This window comes from Esox lucius, chromosome 11 (assembly GCF_011004845.1).
Source record: "Esox lucius isolate fEsoLuc1 chromosome 11, fEsoLuc1.pri, whole genome shotgun sequence".
Lineage (NCBI taxonomy): Eukaryota > Metazoa > Chordata > Actinopteri > Esociformes > Esocidae > Esox > Esox lucius.
Window position 1 is genome coordinate 7450948 of NC_047579.1, and position 20481 is coordinate 7471428.

The following is a 20481-nucleotide window of genomic DNA, read 5'->3' on the forward strand; positions in this document are numbered from 1 at the left end:
TATAGCTTGAATGTTAAGTTGCTTTGGATAAAAGCATCTGCTAACTGACGTAATGTTAACCAGGGCTGTAATAGAGACTAAACGCAAGTAAATGGAGTTTACCCACCGCTCAAATGTCAGAAATAGAGTTTATCCATCTGTTAAGAGTTTACCTCCAAATAGAATCTATGTAGGACCCTACCAAACTTAAAATACTGATTTATCCACATACAATTGTGCTCTGATCAAAAACCATTTAATACCACTGATATTGTTGGAACATTTTGGATGTCTTTTTTAAACATCCGATAGCGAAAGGTGTGGCAAACCTTACCCTGATCACAAATTCATAGTTTACCCACCTCTTATTTTAACTTTATAATAATTTATAGTCATGTTTCTTTTTTTATTTAATCTCCTTAATACCTATCTCATATTGTATTGTGTAAGCATACTTGGCTTTGGATGCCACATACCATAATCATATCTATCTGTTTGATTACAGGTGCTGTGAGGAAAAACACAGTGACACGGTCAGCCACGGACGCAGAGGTCACCAAGCACGCAATCAGGTGGTTCAACCTGGCAGCGGATCGGGCAACGAGGAGACGTGTCTCGCCTCAAGCCACACAAACGGAGTAATAGGAGAAATAAGCAATAAACAATATTTTTATTGAACTTCTTGTCGTTCACCAGTTATTAATTTTCTGATATTTTAGCTGTGCATTTCATTGAAGTTTTAGCCTAATGGATAAAATATTTTGTCTGCACCGACCTAGGCCTATAAAGCACTAAATTAGGTTTTGACCACAAAATGAATGTAAAGCAGCTTAGCCAACGTAGGCTACTTAACAAAAACGGAATAGAAAGAACTTGTAACTTTCCATAAATGTAAATGACAATTTTATATTTCCATTAAGTAGTGATTACTTTTGTACAGTGAATTGATGTCTTGACTTGAACCTTTTCTGTTAGGCCTATTGACAATATTGTTAGGTTAAAAATACAAGGCAATGCAGATTTAAGATTAGGTCTATATTGCTGGAGTAACCTAGACTAGGCCTAGTGAAAGAAATCCTATGGTTTAGTTTATCCTATTTTTATCCTACAGCAAGAACAGTCCTAGGGATTTTGAAAATGAGAAAAACAGGTCCAAAACGGACCCGGGCCAGATGAGCCAGGAATTTTATGAGGCCGTTACGGATCCGTGGCGGATGTATGTATCAATTAGCGGGTCCCAAATGGACCCGCCGCGGAGGCAAGGTTTTAATCGCGGATGCGGAACAGATGCAGCGCGGAGCCGCGGCGGGTCCGCGATCCGCCTTCGTTGCGGATCCGTCACTGAGCTCTAACAGACACCGATACAGTTCCGCTTCGCGAGTCCGTTCCGAAAGCCGCAATACCTCCGCAGCGGTTCCACCGCGGAGTCCTTTTGCTGTGTGGGAAGCTATTAGTTACTCTGTCGTGAATAAAGCTTCACTACACAAAAGCTACCACCCAGTCAAATGTAGCAAGCTAAGTAACACTAACACAGCAGTAGGCTAGTTCATTACATAGGAAGCTACTTTAAGTTGCGCTAATTTCACATGACAAGAAAAGTAGCTTGTGTGGCCAAGCTACTTGGTAAATAAATGAGTTACTACTACTGAAAAGTTACTTGATTTTGGAAATAGTGAAGCTACCGCCAAAATACTAAGTTACTAGCTAAGCTAGTACTGCCCAACAATGATAATACCGTCTTTTATTTATATAAATATATATGATACAGTCTGTGCCACTTGTGTAAAATTAGCTGGCCAATGTTATACCAGTAATATTTGCTTTATTTCTACAATAGCATTCTTGTGTCGGTTGTAATCTAAGTCAGTGTTATAGAATATGACTTATCAAGTCTCAGTTCGATGGGTGAACACCTGCTGGTGCAGTAAACATAGCCTACCTAGCTGGATACGATTTCAGTACAGTAATATCAAAGATCCTTGCTCCTTCTCAATTCTCTGGTAATATTCTAGTCACAAAATACAACCAATAGTACGGTATAGTTAAATCTTACTTGTGAAAAATAACCCCCCCGAGCCCTGCTTTCGATGGTCCTCCGATATGAGCAGGAGTATGCTGCAGTGCTCTGGAATCGTTGCTTCTGCTGCTACACAAATAGGAGTATGACCGGTCAAAGACGGCGGCCGTATATTTCGCGCCCAGCAGCCAATGCGGCGTCTACTCTTTATTATGTCTATGGTCCAGCCAACCATTTAGGCAGAAGAGGAAGAAGAATTTGCACTTGTCTGTATCGGAGCATTTGGTTTAATAGTTTAAGACATCAGGAACGTTTTCTGGATTTCGAATATAGATCCATTTCGCTAAAATGGTAAGTGGTTTTAAAGAACAGTATTTTTCTTTGTTACTCTGTGTTGTAACCCTTCCCTGCTGTGCACCTCCGTTTTGCTAAAATATTGTTTTTAAGATCAACTTATTTTCCTACTTTGATTTATGAAATAGTCCTGTTCTGTGGAGTTAGATATCTGCCAAAAGATTAAGCGTACGTATTATTAGGTTCGTAAGAAAATACATTCGTAAATTGGTATGGTCGTAATAAAGGTCATACGTAAAACATGAACCGTAAGCGTGAAATTAGATCTGTGAACGCACAAACATCCTTTAACGACATTACATTCTTACATTTCGTCTCAATTTATTTCCTTAGAAATCGTTTTTCTACGTACAAACTTTTGTCAGTAATCTGGCATCTGAATAGATATGACCCAAACGTAGCTCTTTGAAACTGTAAAGCTAACAACAATAAGTTTGACCGCCTGGTCCAGTGCTCTACCAAAGCGTTGTCAAAGTTATTGTTGCTTGCTTTACAGCTTTTCAAAATTAAAGTCCAGAGCTGTTTTTTTAGGACTGCATATCATTGGTTTAGGCGTTAGGTAAAAATACTTGTAAAAATACAGTATTCCCGAGCATAGAATATCCTTCTGAGCTGCAAAATATAATGAAGTGATTTAGGTCCAGATATTCCTTTGAAATATTACAGTCTGGCATGTGCTATTTAATAGCTGTGTTCTGTATATAGTATTCATGGTGGCTGTATGTGGCTGGGAACTTCTGTAGTGATAGCATAATATTTTAACACTTTCTAGTTTTGCAGCAACAACCTAGAGGGATAAAAACAAATTCCCATATAGCAACGCTGTTTGAGTATTTGGAACCACAACAAGTGTGTAGGCCTAAACAACAATACAATTTCAATTTTTTATTACACATGAAACGTATGCACAAAAAAAGAACAGTTACATGAAAATCGGCTTTTACAATTAAGAAAGTGACTTTTAAATTGAAATCTTGCACAATACCTATTTCCGGGTGGTTTGCCCACTTCAGGTTGGTGGAGAGTGCCTGCCTCAAGTGGAGGAGTTTAAGTATCTAGGGGTCTTGTTCACGAGTGAGGGAAGGATGGAACGGAAGATTGACAGACGGATCGGTGCAGCTTCTGCAGTAATGCAGTCGATGGATCGGTCTGTCGTGGTGAAGAAAGAGCTGAGCCGCAAGGCAAAGCTCTCGATTTACCAGTCAATCTACGTTCCTACTCTCACCTATGGTCATGAGCTTTGGGTCATAACCGAAAGGACAAGATCCCGGATACAGGCGGCCGAAATGAGCTTTCTCCGCAGGGTGGCCGGGCGATCCCTTACAGATAGGGTGAGAAGCTCGGTCACCCGGGAGGAGCTCAGAGTAGAGCCGCTGCTCCTCCACATCGAGAGGGGTCAGCTGAGGTGGCTTGGGCATCTTTTTCGGATGGCTCCGGAACGCCTTCCTGGGAAGGTGTTCCGGTCCCGTCCCACCGGGAGGAGACCCCGGGAAGACCTAGGACACGCTGGAGGGACTATGTCTCCCGGCTGGCCTGGGAACACCTCGGTGTCCCCCCGGAAGAGCTAGAGGAAGTGTCTGGGGAGAGGGAAGTCTGGGCATCCCTGCTTAGACTGCTGCCCCCGCGACCCGGCCCCGGATAAGCGGAAGAAGATGGATGGATGGATGGAAAATTAGAACCATATTTGGGTATTAGGAGCACAAACTCTATTGCCAGTCAGGCAAACAATTATTCCATGTTGTTGACAATCGGCAACGTTATATAGAGAACTAATGAATTAGGGCTTGAGTGTCCATTGTCTGTCTCCATCAAAGTGGATGAATGACCCAACCCAGTGACCGGAGGGGTCATATCTTGATATTTACAACCACCTTATTGAATCTTCAGTTAATGTATTTGACTTCTGTCATATATGTACTGATTATTGATGCATCACACCAAATGATTCAAGGGAACGCCGTGCACCAATCTGACATTGATTTTCATCCTCTTATATAGGGATTTACACTGCTAGCAAATTGAGGAATTACAAATTATGACGTAAAATCTCTTCAGGGAAGTGCATTCTTCTTCTTCTTTGACTTAACATTATAACTGTTGACTTTAGCATCATTAACTAACCTGTGATGAAGTGTTTGTCACAGACATCAATGTGTTGACTGGACGGGTCCCATAGTTGACCATTTTCACCCTCTCTGCGGATGACCTGAAGACACAGATCTCTTCTTTTGCTGTCCTTCACGTCTTTGGGAAGTAAAGGAAAGCGTGAACTAGGGTTTTTTTCTTATTCAACATGCAAAACCCAACGCAGCAGCTTTATGGCATGGTACCAGTAACATTTCCAATTTTGCACCATTGACTTCTACATTTTTACAGTGCTAGCTTTGCCACAAAAAGGGGAGTGGTTGTTCGGACAAGAGAAAAGTGACGTATAGCTGCTTTCATCTATATGCAGCTGTGCTCAAAAGTTTGCATACCCTGCAGAAATAGTAAAATTCTGGCAGTGCTTTCTATTTTATTTAAGCATAGTGATCATATGAAGCCATTTATTACAGACACACCGGATGACACTCACAGTTTAAAATTACTATTAAGTGTGAATTTCCCACACTCCCACACTGGCATTTTAAATTAATATTTTTGTCAGTATAAATAATCAATGAGTTCGTTGATGCACTGAGCAGGCGAGATACGGAGCCATGGGGAGCAGAAAAGAACTGTCCAAAGACCTGCGTAACAAGGTAATGGAACTTTATAAAGATGGAAAAGGATATAAAAAGATATTCAAAGCCCTGCAAATACCAGTCAGTTCTGTTCAATCACTTATTAAGAAGTGTAAAATTCAGGCATCTCTTTAAACCAAGCCACGGTCAGGTAGACCAAGAAAGATTTCATCCAAAACTGCCAGAAGAATTGTTTGGGATACATAGGAAAAACCCACAGGTAACCTCAGGAGAAATACAGGCATCTCTGAAAAAAGATTTGTTGCAAGTGTGGTTCATGCTAGAAGACCAAAGACTTCGCCTGACCTGGAGGCATTTTGCCAAGACGAATGGGCAGCTATACCACCAGCAAGAATTCAAAGCCTCATAGACAACTATTACAAAAGACGCCCTCCTAACTATTACTGACTGCCTCCTATGTGTCCTTGCATAAAAGAATGTGTTAACTTTATAATTATTGGAGAACATGTAAGAACTATGGAAGATCAACATCATGGACTCATGCAAATAAAGATTCTCCCCTGACTACCGGTTGCATTAATTTTGTTCATGGATCAAAAGTGGACAGAGTAACACATGGTTGGTCTTCAATAATTAATGTAGTAGTTAATTGTAATGATAAACACAGATGAAATCATAGCATACTGTCCTTCCAATGGCTATGGGCAATACTGACTCCATTGAACGAAATGTCCTGAAATATAACTCTTCACTGAATGACTCGAAAAGATCAGTTGAAATTCCCATCACTATTCCATATATCCAATTGACCCCACCCTTATACAAATATTCTTGTCCAGTACTTTTCTGTACCTTTCAATACATGAGGGCAACTATACATCACTACCCTCACGCCTGAATGGCCACGCCCCCTTTTGGGGTTAATGAGAGCGCTGTAAAAGTCCCAGTGCGGTTATAGACGAAATATTACTGGCACCCTCCCTGAGAACCTGCTGTGTTTTGCGCATTAAACAAGAAAAAAAACTGTAGTTTACGCTTTTCTGTTCTTCCCCAAAGAGTGAGGAACACTAAAATAAATAAAGTTAATTTTAGTAGCCTTTGTCCTTCTCTACCACAATTTTTAATAGCTCACTATCCATATGAGCTACAAATCTACAAACACGTGGTATGTTCCTTTACCTTTACTCTATTATACAATTATCTGTATAACATTTACTATTTTGTTATTAAAACTCAATTACCTAATTTACATGAACTTTTTTTATTAGCTTCCAATCCAGATGACATGGACTTCTAAAACCACTTGCATTTTGTTCACTGACCTTCCTTTTCAAGAGTATGTCCCTTAGTTTTGCCATTTTAGAATTCGGTAAATTCACTGGAATTTATCTTTCTAAACGCCTTTTTAATAGCTCACTATCCATATGAGCTAGAGATCTACAAACAAGTGTAGTGTGTTCTTTCCCCCCGACTCTCACTGGTACACCTTTTAATTGTTATCCAAAATGTCTTGCCATGTTTAATTTTTGAATTGTTTTTATTTCTTGTGTGTAAATTGTTTTCATTCTTTAGTGCAGAGGTGTCAAACCAGTTCCATGGAGGGGCCGATTGTCTGCAGGTTTTCACTCTCACCTTGTACTTGATTGATTAATTAGGTAACTAATTGGTTAGTTTCTACCCTCACCTGGTTGTTTAGATCTGAACTGTGAACCAATTTAAAGGAAAAACCTGCAGACACTCAACCCTCAGTGGAACCAGTTTGACACCGCTGATTTAGTGTATTCAGAATATGGTTGCACTGAAACCAGACATTTATTTAATTTCATCCATTCATTTGCCTAGTTGGAGCCATTGATCACAGTGCCTCTTACTCTGTGGACCTCCTTGCAATGGTTATTTTGCTCCAGTGGTTATTGATAGAATTAGTAAAACACAATTATGTTAACATTCCTCACCTACAAAGGATTTTCCTGTTGCAACTTTTGTTTGTATTTCATTGTCAGATTTGACTTTATGTGAAACTCTGCTCTGGCCGTGGGTTCGAGCCCCGGTCATGCCACTGCCGATTGCGGCCGGGGTGTCTGGTAGGGTGGTGCGTATTGGGCTGGTGTCGCCTTGGGGGAGGCAATCAGTATAGAGGATTTCCTTGTGCCATCGTGTACCAGCAACGTCTCTGGCGGGGCGCATGCATCTGACCTGACCATCCATATAAGGTAATGTGAGCGTGCGTTTCCTCCAATGTGTTGGCTCACATTGACTTCATGTTTAAGGGAGGGGGTGTAAAGAACCGGCTGATCAGACAGGTTTCAGAGGAAGCCTGTAGAGATCTACGACTCCACTGACTCTGCAGGGACAGTTCTAGTGGTGGCACATGGTCTACAGTGGGGTTGGGAGAAAAAGGGGTAAAATATGAAAATTAAAAAGAAAATAATAATAATAAAATGTGAAACTCAAAACATCATTCTTAGCATATTGTTTAATATTTGTCCAGTTACAAACTGTACTGGCTTGCAGTAAAAGTGGGTGACAAGGGTGGGAATGTTCAGTAATTATATTTATTGTCTGATTCCTGCCGAGGTCTTGATGTACGGAAGGTGGAATCTGAGAACTTTTACTGTGGACACTACAATGTGTTTCAGTTTACCTCTGCAGTGGGCAGACACGGACCCAATCCAGATGTTTCTGGAGGAAAATGAGAATGGACTCTGTGATTGATGTATAGAGTCAAGTTGGAATTGACTGAGGTTTTTAATAGCTCACTATCCAACTTTGTTTTCAGATGGGATTATACTGTCACAATTGATGGAAGGCAGGACATGAGGAGCAGAGTTATAGCTTCCTTTTAATTATAACAATAAAACAACAAAACGAAAAACAAAACAAAAACTAATGCACAACACAAATGGCACAAACAAGATTTCCATTTCATCTGGATTGTGAATTAGGTAGAAGAGTTGTAATAATGCGTGTAATTGTAAAATAAATTCAGGATTGTCAATTTGGAAAATGTCAGAGGTGTACCTTTTCAGAAGAGAGGTAAAGGAACAAAACACACTTGTTCTTGGAACTCTAACTCATGGATAGTGAGCTATTAAAAAAGAGTGGTTCCAAAAGATAAATTCCTATACATTAACCCGAAATTGGAAATAGCAAATCTATCTTACAAAATGCAAAAGGTTTTAGAGGTCCATATCATCTGGATTGGAAGCTAAAACATTGTATATATGGATCAATTCTGATATAATCACTGAAAGGGCAAATATAAAGGTCAGTGACCAACATACAAGTGGTTGTAGGAGTATATGTCACCTCTATAGGAATCTATTAAAAATGTAATGTATACCAAAATATATGTAGAAAATGTATAGTTTGGTTTAATAACACAAAACGTCTCTGTACCTATGATTTTCAGTGGTATTGCACTTTCATGACAGTCCCTAAACTACTGAACAGACATTTGACAACGTTTTGCAACATTTTGGGCTCTGCTAAACGTATAGTTCAATTTATGATGAAATCAAAGGGTGTACCTTACTCTCTACCCTAAACCTCTTGTGTATATAGTCACTGTCGTCTTTGTACGATTACATTTTTTTGGAAGAGGTATTGACAATCAAACTCTGAATATAAAACATAGAACTAAATTTACCCCGGAACTTGTAATATTTTTGTAATATTGGTGACTAGTAAACAGTATCCTTGGTATTTCGTTTTTTGAGTAATTATTTAGCATAATACATTTGTCGATTTACATTTGATGAATTAGCCTACGCAATAAGACGAATCTCCTATTGAAGAACTGTATCGTGATAAGTAGCCTATAGCCTATGGTTTGTATTATGTTTCAATACTAGCCTAATTACGTTTTTGATTGGTCACTAAAATCTTGTATTTCATTTGTAAGTTCCTATGAAATTCAACCAAGGCTCTGATCATTCATCCATTGACGTCATACATTCAGTGAGGGGTGATTAGCGCCTGGGTACCATTTGGATACCGGGGTAAGGGAGCAGTGGGCTGTTGGCAATGTAAGTCTGAAAACAGGGTTAAAAAAGGTAAATTGTCCCTAAATAGTTTTCCTTTTTTGAGTTTAGAATTCTGACAATGGAAACATTTTATATTCACCTATTTAGGAAAGGTAATGGAAGGAGGTTGTACCTTCAGAATGGAAGTTTTATTTTAATTACAAACTCAAACCCCAATTTACATAGGCATTTGGCCCTCCTGGTTTTAACTATTGTCAGATTTATCCTAATACCTTTCAACCGGGTTACTCTAGAATTCATATATAGTTACTTTTATAACAGATAATCAAAAAGGTAAAATTGCCAATTTCTCACAACAGTATAGTTCAATAATCTGTATTTGTTTTTACTTTCCAATGAAATGATAATCCGTGATATAAGTGAAAAGTAGTTTCCCCCTTCTTGGGTCAGGTTAAGGAAAGTGAACCTCATGTAGGACACAGGTCTGTTATGATCGTGATTGTTTTTATTTTTCCCCATTGTGATCATATTTTATTCCATGAAACATGTATATCTGTCATGGATCGCTCTGGTTTTGGTCTTTATTATAGCAGAGGGAGGACAAACCCAGCCGGCTGCTCTCCTTCCACACTGAGCCCAAACAAGAGTCACTGGATTCTGATTATGAAGCTCAATGGGCATTGGGGGATTCAGAGATGGCATCAGTAAAGCTGGAGGACAAAAGTCAAAAACTGGGGCTGAATGTTATCATCAAAGATAAAGAGGAGGAGAAGAATGTGGTTATCATTAATTATGGAGAGGGAGATTTACTCATTCAAGGTAAGAACTGGTGTAATGTTGTCATTGTCAATGTAGTAATTCGTGGTTTTTGGCGGACCGTGTAAACTGAGCTGGCCTCAAAGAGCGAATGTCACTGCCTGACTGACTGACTACCCCTTGTTAAGTAGCGTAGTTGTTAGAGACGCAGACTCCGGATCAACCAATTCCATCTCCGACTCCTGTCAACGCCAAAACACATTATTCCTTAGGATTTGTTCAGGACAGCCAAAAATGTCACTGTGTACAACCTTCAGTAGCTACGTTATAGGAAGCATGAATTAAAACAGTTCTGATGGATATAAAACATTTGTTCAGGATAGTCACTGGCTTCTGGAGACAGAGTGCCGCCCCACAATGTCTAAAGATGAGCAGTCACACAAGTATTATTTATACTGCAAACACGCCTAACAAGCGGGTGGGGGTGGGGGTGGGGGTGGGGGGGGGGTAGCCAAGCATGTGTGCCATTGGTCCAGTTTATGTTCTTTACTTTATATGTGTACGTGCAGCCCAACCATCATCTTGCCCTTGTGGTTTCTGTCTTGTCTATTCTTAATTCAGCCCTGCCCTGACTGTGTGTGGGTGTGTGTTATTAATCTGTCCCCCTCTGTTTCCTGTTAGTCTGACACACAGGCTTAGTCTGCTCTTCCACACCAGCAAAAGCCTAAATAAGATTTCCTGTTTTCTACTTGCAACTTTCAGTTTCAGCTTATGGCACATACATTCAACATCTTGCTTCCATGCTCACAACAGTTTGACAGCTTATACATTCAGTGTATCCACAAAAGGCAAAAGCCTGTAACTCTATCTTTGGTCAGAAATTAGTTATGGTCATTTTTGGAACATTGAAAGATCTGCTTCATCATGTGGACAAATATTTTGAGTACTTTCTTTTTTTTTTTTTATTGTGCTAGAGAAGCCAAGGCAGAATCCCGTAACATCAATTGTGGTTATTTTTCTTTGTTTCGCTGCATTCCGGAACGCTTAAATTTAATTAAGGTGTTCTGCCTTTGTCAGTGAAGTGAAGTTACCGAGTTACAGTGTAATGCCCATGTAATAATATAAGATTAGGCTACAACATAAATTGATGGAGGATGGATGGATAGACTGGCAATCTACAAAAATGTGTTCTTAGCTAACAAGTAACTACTTTTCAAACAAAACCAAGTGCTAGGCTAACTACTTGACAAACAAAAACATACTTCAGCCATAAGCGATCAGAATGCAAACAAAGCATTGGAAACAAACAACTAGTTGGCTTGCCAGCTGGAAGTAATCGTAAATCCTACGCAATGAAGTGTGATGCAGGCTAGTCAGTGCCAGCCTGACATTGACAGACAAGGAATAAACGTGTGTGGGTCAGGGCTCGCGTAGACAACACCTAAGTAGCTTATTCACACACACATGAGCAGAAGAGTAACAGGTCACAATTAAATAGGTCACCTAACTTTTCTTGTAACCTGCCTAAAATGCATTGCAGCGTTCAATCCACAACATGACTTTTGAACATTTCTCTCAGGTGTTCAACATGTTAAATCCATAACATGAGTCGTTCTTGATTATCCTAATCTGGCATTCATCCAATTCCGTCCAAACCAAGAGTGTTGTCCTTTAATATTCGTTGCGTTAGTAAACCTTGCTCTCGATGAAATGGTTGCAAAACGTTATTCCCCCACATGCAAAACAATTTGGTCTGATCAATGTCATCTGTCTACATTTGTCATGTCAAAAAAACAATACAATGTTTATCATTATACAGATTTAATATAGTGATCCGCAACCAAGTGAGCAATCAAATGGAAGTTGACACCTTATGCCTTGGCATGACCCTTTTATTATTGTGCAGACAAGGCAAAGGCAGAGTACATGACCTTTGACCCTCATTCAGAAGTTAAAGTTTGGGCTCAAGATTTGTATGTAGATAAATAACTTTGTTAAAAAAACAAAGAATTACCACATTTTCTATTTTCTGCCTACAATTAATTTGCCTGGACTACAAAACAACATTAAAGTCATTTTTCTCAGTGCTACACTCTGGCGAGTTAAGGTCTTTTGCCTTTGTAGGCCATTATATTTATAGATATTTCAGGTGGATTTTCAAATGATGTATTAGTATTTGTTCAGGATGGACAAAACCTTATGGCTAAATGATTCTCTCATCTTTTCAACACACAAACCAGAAAAGGAACCGGGCAAGCCAAGTTCAGCTGCCCGCAGTTGAAAGTGATAAATGTTGATGTCCTACTGGATTCAAACCCAGGTGTCCCATGTGAGTGGCTGTGTCTTTAACCACGACACCACAGTGCTTTATGGTTGACCACTGTCAGTATAGAAGCTCGATAGTAGATCATTTTGTCACGCATTATCATCGCTCCAAGTTTGCATATTTCACTACACACCACTGTGTTAAACTGACTAAAGTTTCTTGTTAAGTTCACCTCCACCACAAATGGCATCTATGAAATATATGGCTTTTGCCCCTGGACGTTTTAACAGCTTATTAGCCAGTAAAAGGCTTACTACTGTCTAACTTACTACTTGAACTTAACACAGTAAAAGCTATTTCATGGCACAAAAACGTTCGTTCGTAAATGACATTGATACAATAACTATCGATATAGGTGAATATACCAACGTTTTTGTCAAGAGAAGAGACGAGAGAATCGTGGAGACCCCTCATATTTTACTGCCCAAGGGTTTTTTATCTAGCCTATAGTACCCTAAAAATCCATCATGGATGCGTACTTTGAAAATCCAACAGATATAGTCGCAAAATAAAGTTTTATTTTAGTTTACCTCTAACGTAGCTACTGAAGGTTGTAGCCGCAAAGTCTTTGTCTATCCTGACCCAAAAAGAGGGCACGGATGTGTACTTCCAAAATGCACCAGAAGTAGACCCAATATAACCGTGAACAGTTTTATTTTAGGCTTACTACAACATAGCTGCTGAAGGTTGTAGCCAGCAAAGTTTTTATCTATCCAGAACAAATCCTTAGGCACAATTTGCTTTGACTGTGATGAGATTCGAACGCGAGACCTATTGGTTGCAGGTCCGCATCTCTAACCACTACGCTATTTAACAAGGGGTAGTCAGTCAGTGAAAGTCAGGTCGACATTTCTATATTGGAAATATTTTATATTTTGAGATACTGGATTTTTGATTTCCATGAGCTGTAAGCTGTAGTCATCAAGATTGAAAAAAAGTCTTGAAATGTTTCTCTGTGTAATTAATCTAGAATATATGAAGTTTTCACTTTTTCATTTGAATTACTGAAAAAATTTACTTTTCCAAAATATTCAAATTTTTAGATGCACCTGTATATGAAATTGATACGATGTAAATATTTTATCTGCAACTATCTTACTTGAGCCCTAACCTGGGTGCTGGACCCACAATGTACAACAACTGGAGTTAGCACAGGTTTCCCACCTCATTGTGCAGGGGCAATCCCATCAGCCCTTGCCTAAAATTCCTACCAAGGGCAGTACTCTCTAGTGGAACAAAACAAATCTGATTTCAGTACATTACACTCCCGTTTGGCTAAATAAGATAAAAGTATAAAAACTAAACCAGTAGTTATGAAAATAACCACTCTTCGCTATCAGAAACTGGATCCAGAAATGGAAGTGGGTCTACCTTGGAAGACTGAGAATGTGTTGCTTTCTGCTATCTGTTCATGTGAGAGCAACAAACACACTTTGACCCACAAATACAGTTAATTTTAAAGTACAAACGGCTGGCGCATTTGCTTAAACAACGTCTGGTCAATTATGGAGAGATCACTGAACAATTTTTATTAATCTAGAGATAAAAAAGTAATCTAAAACATCTGTCATCCTGTCTGAATGCATGCCTTGTTTTAATGTTTTGGAGAAAATTTCCTACAAATTTTATTCTGTAAATTATTTCACTGTTTCACTCTAATAATGAGTGTTATCAGAGGAAGTAGAGGGAAATAATATAGTGGACATGTGTACAATTAGGAAGACGTGATGTTATAACTTTATTAATAAAGGGTTAGAATTCTAGTCAAAGCAATGGTATCAAACGCTTCCCCGAGTTGGTTTGATGGAAAGGAGAGGGGGGAGGGGGGGGGGCTAGCCCAACCATCATCTTGCCCTTGTGGTTTCTGTCTTGTCTATTCTTAATTCAACCCTGCCGTGTGTGTGTGATTAATCTGTCCCCCTCTGTTTCCTGTTAGTTTGACACACAGGGTTAGTCTGCTCTTCTTCCCCAGTAACAGCCTAAATAGATTTCCTGTTTTCTACTTGCAATCTCAGTTTCAACTTATGGCACGTACATTCAATATCTTGCTTTAATGCTCACAACAGTTTGACAGCTTATACATTGTGTATCCACAATAGGAAAGTAAAGGGTATGTTGAAATAAAAGGTTCAAAATGTTATACAGTCATAGACAGATTATAAAACAATGGGCCCCTGGGCACAGCACCTTCAAAGCCTGAACACCACCAACGGCAAATGAAGCCAATAGCTTAATTATCGCCTTTACTTGCATCTCAACAGGATTTACACTGCATTCTCTCTTTTGTAGACAACACCATTTATCTGTATCCTGGACATGGGATTTACAACATAGAACTTACACACTCAAAGCAAACCACTCATTCACAAAATTGCAGTTAAATCATTGCTAATATTACAGCATACATAATTAAATTGTCTTACCTTAGGATACATTTGTTCCTGGCTTCGCTACTTGCAAAATCCTTCACAATGTCATAAAAGTCTGTTTTTATAAAAAAAACTTTCAAGAGCCATAAGAGAAAATAGCCTGAAGACCTTTTTGGCTCGGGGGCCACATCAAGATTGTGAAATTTGTGGGGCCACATTTGTTTTGTACTTTGTGGATCATAAATTTATTTGCAGGCCAAAAAAAAAAAGCAGCATGTCTAAATAATATAAATTCTGATTCTGATGTATGAGAATGGGTGAGTTGTTTTACTTTCCCTCAAAACTATTTTATCTATTTGAATATTTTGTCTTCCATCAAAATATAAAATTCTGCTCTCCACTCTAATCAGAAAATATTTAGCATTTCTTTCTCTAATGGTTGTCATGTCTGCACGCATGGCTAATCCCAGGTACACTTGAAGGCTTTGTCTCAAAGCTGTCAACGGTTCTCTTTGCCCCAAAATCACGTAACAATTAGAGTGCCTTAACTGAAATTTTAAGGTCTCCATCACTCCGCTGTGGAATAATGATAGTTGCTAGAATCTTTGATAATACTGTGTCCCAAAATGTGTCTAAATGCCTTTTCATGTCTGTCACAGATGGGATTCCTGAAGTGGAGACACTTGGAGAGAAACAACAGGAAGACTACAATCATAAGAAGTCTCACCACTGTCCCCATTGTGAAAAACAGTTTTCATCTCTATCACTGTTAAAAAAACACATTAAGATCCATACTGGAGAGAAGCCTTACTCCTGTTCTGACTGCGGGAAGTATTTCTCTCGATTAGGTCAGCTTAAAGTTCACCAGCGCATACATACTAGTGATAAACCTTACTCCTGTTCTGACTGTGGGAAGTGTTTCTCTCAATTAGGTCACTTTAATGTTCACCAGCGCATACATACTGGTGATAAGCCTTACTCCTGTTCTGACTGTGGGAAGTATTTCTCTGGATTAGATAACCTTAAAGTTCACCAGCGCATACATACTGGTGATAAGCCTTACTCCTGTTCTGACTGTGGGAAGTGTTTCTCTCAATTAGGTCACCTTAAAGTTCACCAGCGCATACATACTGGTGATAAGCCTTACTCCTGTTCTGACTGTGGGAAGTGTTTCTCTCAACTAGGTCACCTTAATGTTCACCAGCATATACATACTGGTGATAAGCCTTACTCCTGTTCTGACTGTGGGAATTGTTTTTCTCATTTAGGTCACCTTAAAGTTCATCAGCGCATACATACTGGTGATAAGCCTTACTCCTGTTCTGACTGTGGGAAGTGTTTCTCTCAATTAGGTAACCTTAAAATTCACCAGCGCATACATACTGGAGAGAAGCCTTACTCGTGTTCTGACTGCGGGAAGTGTTTTATCTCATCATCTGTACTTCATATACATCAGAGAGTACATACTGGTTATAAGCCTTACTCCTGTTCTGACTGTGGGAATTGTTTTTCTCAATTAGGTCACCTTAAAATTCACCAGCGCATACATACTGGTGATAAGCCTTACTCCTGTTCTGACTGTGGGAAGTGTTTCTCTCGATTTGGTCACCTTAAAATTCACCAGCGCATACATACTGGTGATAAGACTTACTCCTGTTCTGACTGTGGGAAGTGTTTCTCTTGATTAGATGACCTTAAAATTCACCAGCACATACATACTGGTGATAAGCCTTACTCCTGTTTTGACTGTGGGAAGTGTTTCTCTCATTTAGGTAACCTTAAAATTCACCAGCGCATACATACTGGTGAAAAGCCTTACTCCTGTTCTGACTGTGGGAAGTGTTTCTCTCATTTAGGTAACCTTAAAATTCACCAGCGCATACATACTGGTGAAAAGCCTTACTCCTGTTCTGACTGTGGGAAAAGTGTTTTATCTCATCATCTCAACTTACTAGACATCAGAGAGTGCATACTGGTGATAAGCCTTACATGTCCACAGAAGCTTCCTCACTTCCTCAAACAGAAGCTTCCTCACTTCCATCATATCCTGGTAGAGACTTACAGAATGAGTTAGTGACATGAAAGGGGAAACAGTAGGAGGGGTTGGGTTGTTCGTATCAATTTATACTGGATGTGTGTTTCTTAATTTTCAATTCTTCTATATTTGCATAGATTCTGTATATCGGTATTAAAGATCTGCTTCATAATTCTGACAAATATTTTGAGTACTTTTTTTTTTGTTCAGAAAATAGTCCTAGAGAAGCCAAGGCAGTATTCCCTGCAAGCGTGTGTTAAAAAAATAACTTCTGTGTTCTGTGTTGTTATTGTGTGTTTGTGTGTTCTGATCCAACCTTTTGATACCTAGGGGAGGACATTGGCTTCAATCACTTTGATATTCATTTAATGTAAAAACAGCCTAAATAAAGTTGGATATTGTGTTACCAGAATAGACAGCACAATTATCTAAGATCTAGTAGGGCTAGAAGAATATGTGGCACAGTTTACCCCATTTGTTGTCTAGATGGCATTTCATTATCAGATTGATCAATAATCTGATATTGTTAGCTGTGTTACAGCTTTGATAGAAAAAAAGTTTAGTTTTATTCTGTTTGACTGCATTGTATTTTTCTTGTTTTATGTAGAAGATTACTTGAGATTATTGATGAATGTATGCCTTGTTACAAGTTTACACTGTGTTCACAATTAATAGGCACATTGTTCAACAATAAAATAATTCTTCAGAAATACAATCACAATGCTTTATGTCAATTCAAAATATCATTGAATCTCAGTGAGTCATTGAACAGTGAACAGTGAGTTTTGATCTTTTTCAGGGGAACAATTTGTGGGCAGAAACAGTGAGTTTTGATCTTATTAGGCAACAATTTGTGGGCAGAAATATTAAGCAACTAAATTACAAAAATAACTTCTCCCAACTCCTTTATTCTAAAATGTTAAAGTATAACAAATATGTAACACAAAATGACAATTAATTAAAATGTCTTTTCAAAAATAAAGAATTGCAAATAGTAGGATTGTACAATATTTACACATTCATATTTTATGTTACTATCCTGAGAGTGTTAACACATTATCACTACAGTATACACTCACCTAAAGGATTATTAGGAACACCATACTAATACTGTGTTTGACCCCCTTTTGCCTTCAGAACTGCCTTAATTCTACGTGGCATTGATTCAACAAGGTGCTGAAAGCATTCTTTAGAAATGTTGGCCCATATTGATAGGATAGCATCTTGCAGTTGATGGAGATTTGTGGGATACACATCCAGGGCACGAAACTCCCGTTCCACCACATCCCAAAGATGCTCTATTGGGTTGAGATCTGGTGACTGTGGGGGCCATTTTAGTACAGTGAACTCATTGTCATGTTCAAGAAACCAATTTGAAATAATTCGAGCATTCTCCTGCTGGAAGTAGCCATCAGAGGATGGGTACATGGTGGTCATAAAGGGATGGACATGGTCAGAAACAATGCTCAGGTAGTCCGTGGCATTTAAACGATGCCCAATTGGCACTAAGGGGCATAAAGTGTGCCAAGAAAACATCCCCCACACCATTACACCACCACCAGCCTGCACAGTGGTAACAAGGCATGATGGATCCATGTTCTCATTCTGTTTACGCCAAATTCTGACTCTACCATCTGAATGTCTCAACAGAAATCCAGAGACATCAGACCAGGCAACATGATTCCAGTCTTCAAAAGTCCAATTTTGGTGAGCTTGTGCAAATTGTAGCCTCTTTTTCTTATTTTTAGTGGAGATGAGTGGTACCCGGTGGGGTCTTCTGCTGTTGTAGCCCAATCGCCTCAAGGTCGTGCGTGTTGTGGCTTCACAAATGCTTTGCTGCATACCTCGGTTGTAACGAGGTATGTCAAAGTTGCTCTTCTATCAGCTTGAATCAGTCGGCCCTTTCTCCTCTGACCTCTAGCATCAACAAGGCATTTTCGCCCACAGGACTGCTGCATACTGGATGTTTTTCCCTTTTCACACCATTCTTTGTAAACCCTAGAAATGGTTGTTCGTGAAAATCCCAGTAACTGAGCAGATTGTGAAATACTCAGACCGGCCCGTCTGGCACCAACACCCATGCCACGCTCAAAATTGCTTAAATCACCTTTCTTTCCCATTCCGACATTCAGTTTGGAGTTCAGGAGATTGTCTTGACCAGGACCACACCCCTAAATGCATTGAAGCAACTGCCATCTGATTGGTTGATTAGATAATTGCATTAATGAGAAATTGAACAGGTGTTCCTAATAATCCTTTAGGTGAGTGTATGTCAGCAATGCACACTTGGTTTTGAAATCTGCTTTGTTCTATGTTTAAAAATATGAGCTGAAAGGGAGCCTAAATCTACCTTTGTACAGCAATGTTTGTTGTTTGGAGTTGGTTTGCATGTCTGGTGGATTATGTGTATGTTGAAGCTTAATATGAGTTAACTGTGTTTTTCAATACAGGTATGTTTCTTACAAATGCAAGTCATGCTTTTAGCCTGTTCTCAACTTTTCACATTTCAACAATTGTCCTTTGAAGGGCAAGCTGCCCTGCTCTGACCCCAGCTGTAACTATCCTAGTTTTGTCTTTGTAGCCTGACCAAACCACCGGGCAATAATCCATATGTGATAATCTTAGTCTGCAGGACCCATTTGGTCAGGTGTGATGTTGAAAACAGAGATCGTCTCCTAACTACCGACATGTTCCCTCCATCTTTACAACCAGTGAATCATTAAGTCATCAGAACAGTTTAGAGTTCAAGCTTTGTTTTCTATACTTGCTCAACTGCAACACTGATTCAACTGAGGTCTTGAACTCTTGTTCCAAATTCAATGCTCTTAGTCTTACGATATGTTCAGGACAGGTTTGTTATCTTGTATGACATCTAAACTCTATTCTACAGAATCCTCAATGAATGATTGTTCAAAATACATACTCCTCTTAATTTACAGCATTTGTCTCACTTACATAACAAAAACAATTCTAAAGGTCACCCATTTTGTAGAGAGATACCACTTATATTGGTGTGTGATGCTGAAGTTCAGAACCCATAAGGTCATGTATCGCATGTTATTGTGTCGTCACTGTTCCAGTTAACGTGCTCATCAAGTGTCTGCCACCAGAGGCTACCAGGGCATGCAGGTACAGATCATGCTGGAGCAGCACCTGGGAAGAAAGGTCCAAAACATTAGTCTCATACTTTACAGAATGTGGCATGTATCATTGAATTTGGCTCCCATGGGAAGAAGGTTGTGGGCTTGGAGCCGGATGGCTAGACACACAAGGATTAGAACTGTCATTCTCAGCCCGACCCGAACCAGGCCTGACGGCTTGGCCAGATGCCGGACCTAACATTTTGAGAATTGAGTTAGACTAAGCAATGTTCTTTACATTTATTTGGATGATGTGTAGCAGATTCACTTTGTGTAGTACATTTTTTAAAGGAATATACTGAACAGAGGTGTTTAAACCGCTTATACCACAGTGGCCAACAAAACAAGCAAAAATGTACTAGTAGAACAGAAGTGTTTTTGTTTATATTCAGATGTATTGTTAGTGAATTTGATACAGGGTTTTGGTTGCTACAGAAAACCCACTGCAGTGATTTAGTCTATTTGTCCTGTATACCAGTCATTCTAAATGTCTTCTTTTAGGTGTCTTGAATATCTAGAATAAATGTCCACTCAATTTTCATGTTGGAGTTTAATTACCCTTCTAGAACTCACTTTTAGCCAATCAGCAACAAATATTTGATACTTTTTTGGTATAATAATACAAACTGGTAATACCTCCCAGCCACAAGGAATGCATGCAAAGCTGTTAGAGCCGCCTAAATGCGTATTTGTATAAGATACACAGCATTGCTGGCAATATATTTTCCAACACAGAACCAGCTAGACCTTTTATGGTGCAGTGATATTTTTATACTTTATTTTACAGAATAAATTACTGAATAGTTACGGGGGTAGGAGGGTTGATTAACTGTCC

The 20481-nt window shown here is 39.2% G+C and overlaps 2 protein-coding genes across 4 annotated transcripts in view; one reads left to right on the plus strand and one right to left on the minus strand.

Moving 5' to 3' along the window:
• The window catches only part of LOC109615482 (zinc finger protein 501-like), a 1152720-nt gene that overhangs the window by 447284 nt on the left and 684955 nt on the right, over positions 1 to 20481 (plus strand). The window contains exons 1-3 of one of the 3 annotated variants that reach the window (XM_034295516.1): positions 2103 to 2347; positions 9611 to 9839; positions 15131 to 16253. The exons of 1 other annotated variant lie outside the window; for it this stretch is intronic. In XM_034295516.1, the coding sequence (XP_034151407.1) occupies positions 2345 to 2347; positions 9611 to 9839; positions 15131 to 16155 (1257 nt within the window). In that variant the 5' untranslated portion in view covers positions 2103 to 2344 and the 3' untranslated portion in view covers positions 16156 to 16253. Of the gene's footprint in view, positions 1 to 2092; positions 2348 to 9610; positions 9840 to 15130; positions 16254 to 20481 lie in introns of those variants that run through there. One more of the 3 variants, XM_034295512.1, reaches the window with a different exon arrangement.
• The window catches only part of LOC105008779 (zinc finger protein 271-like), a 172247-nt gene that overhangs the window by 92543 nt on the left and 59223 nt on the right, over positions 1 to 20481 (minus strand). The window lies entirely within an intron of this gene.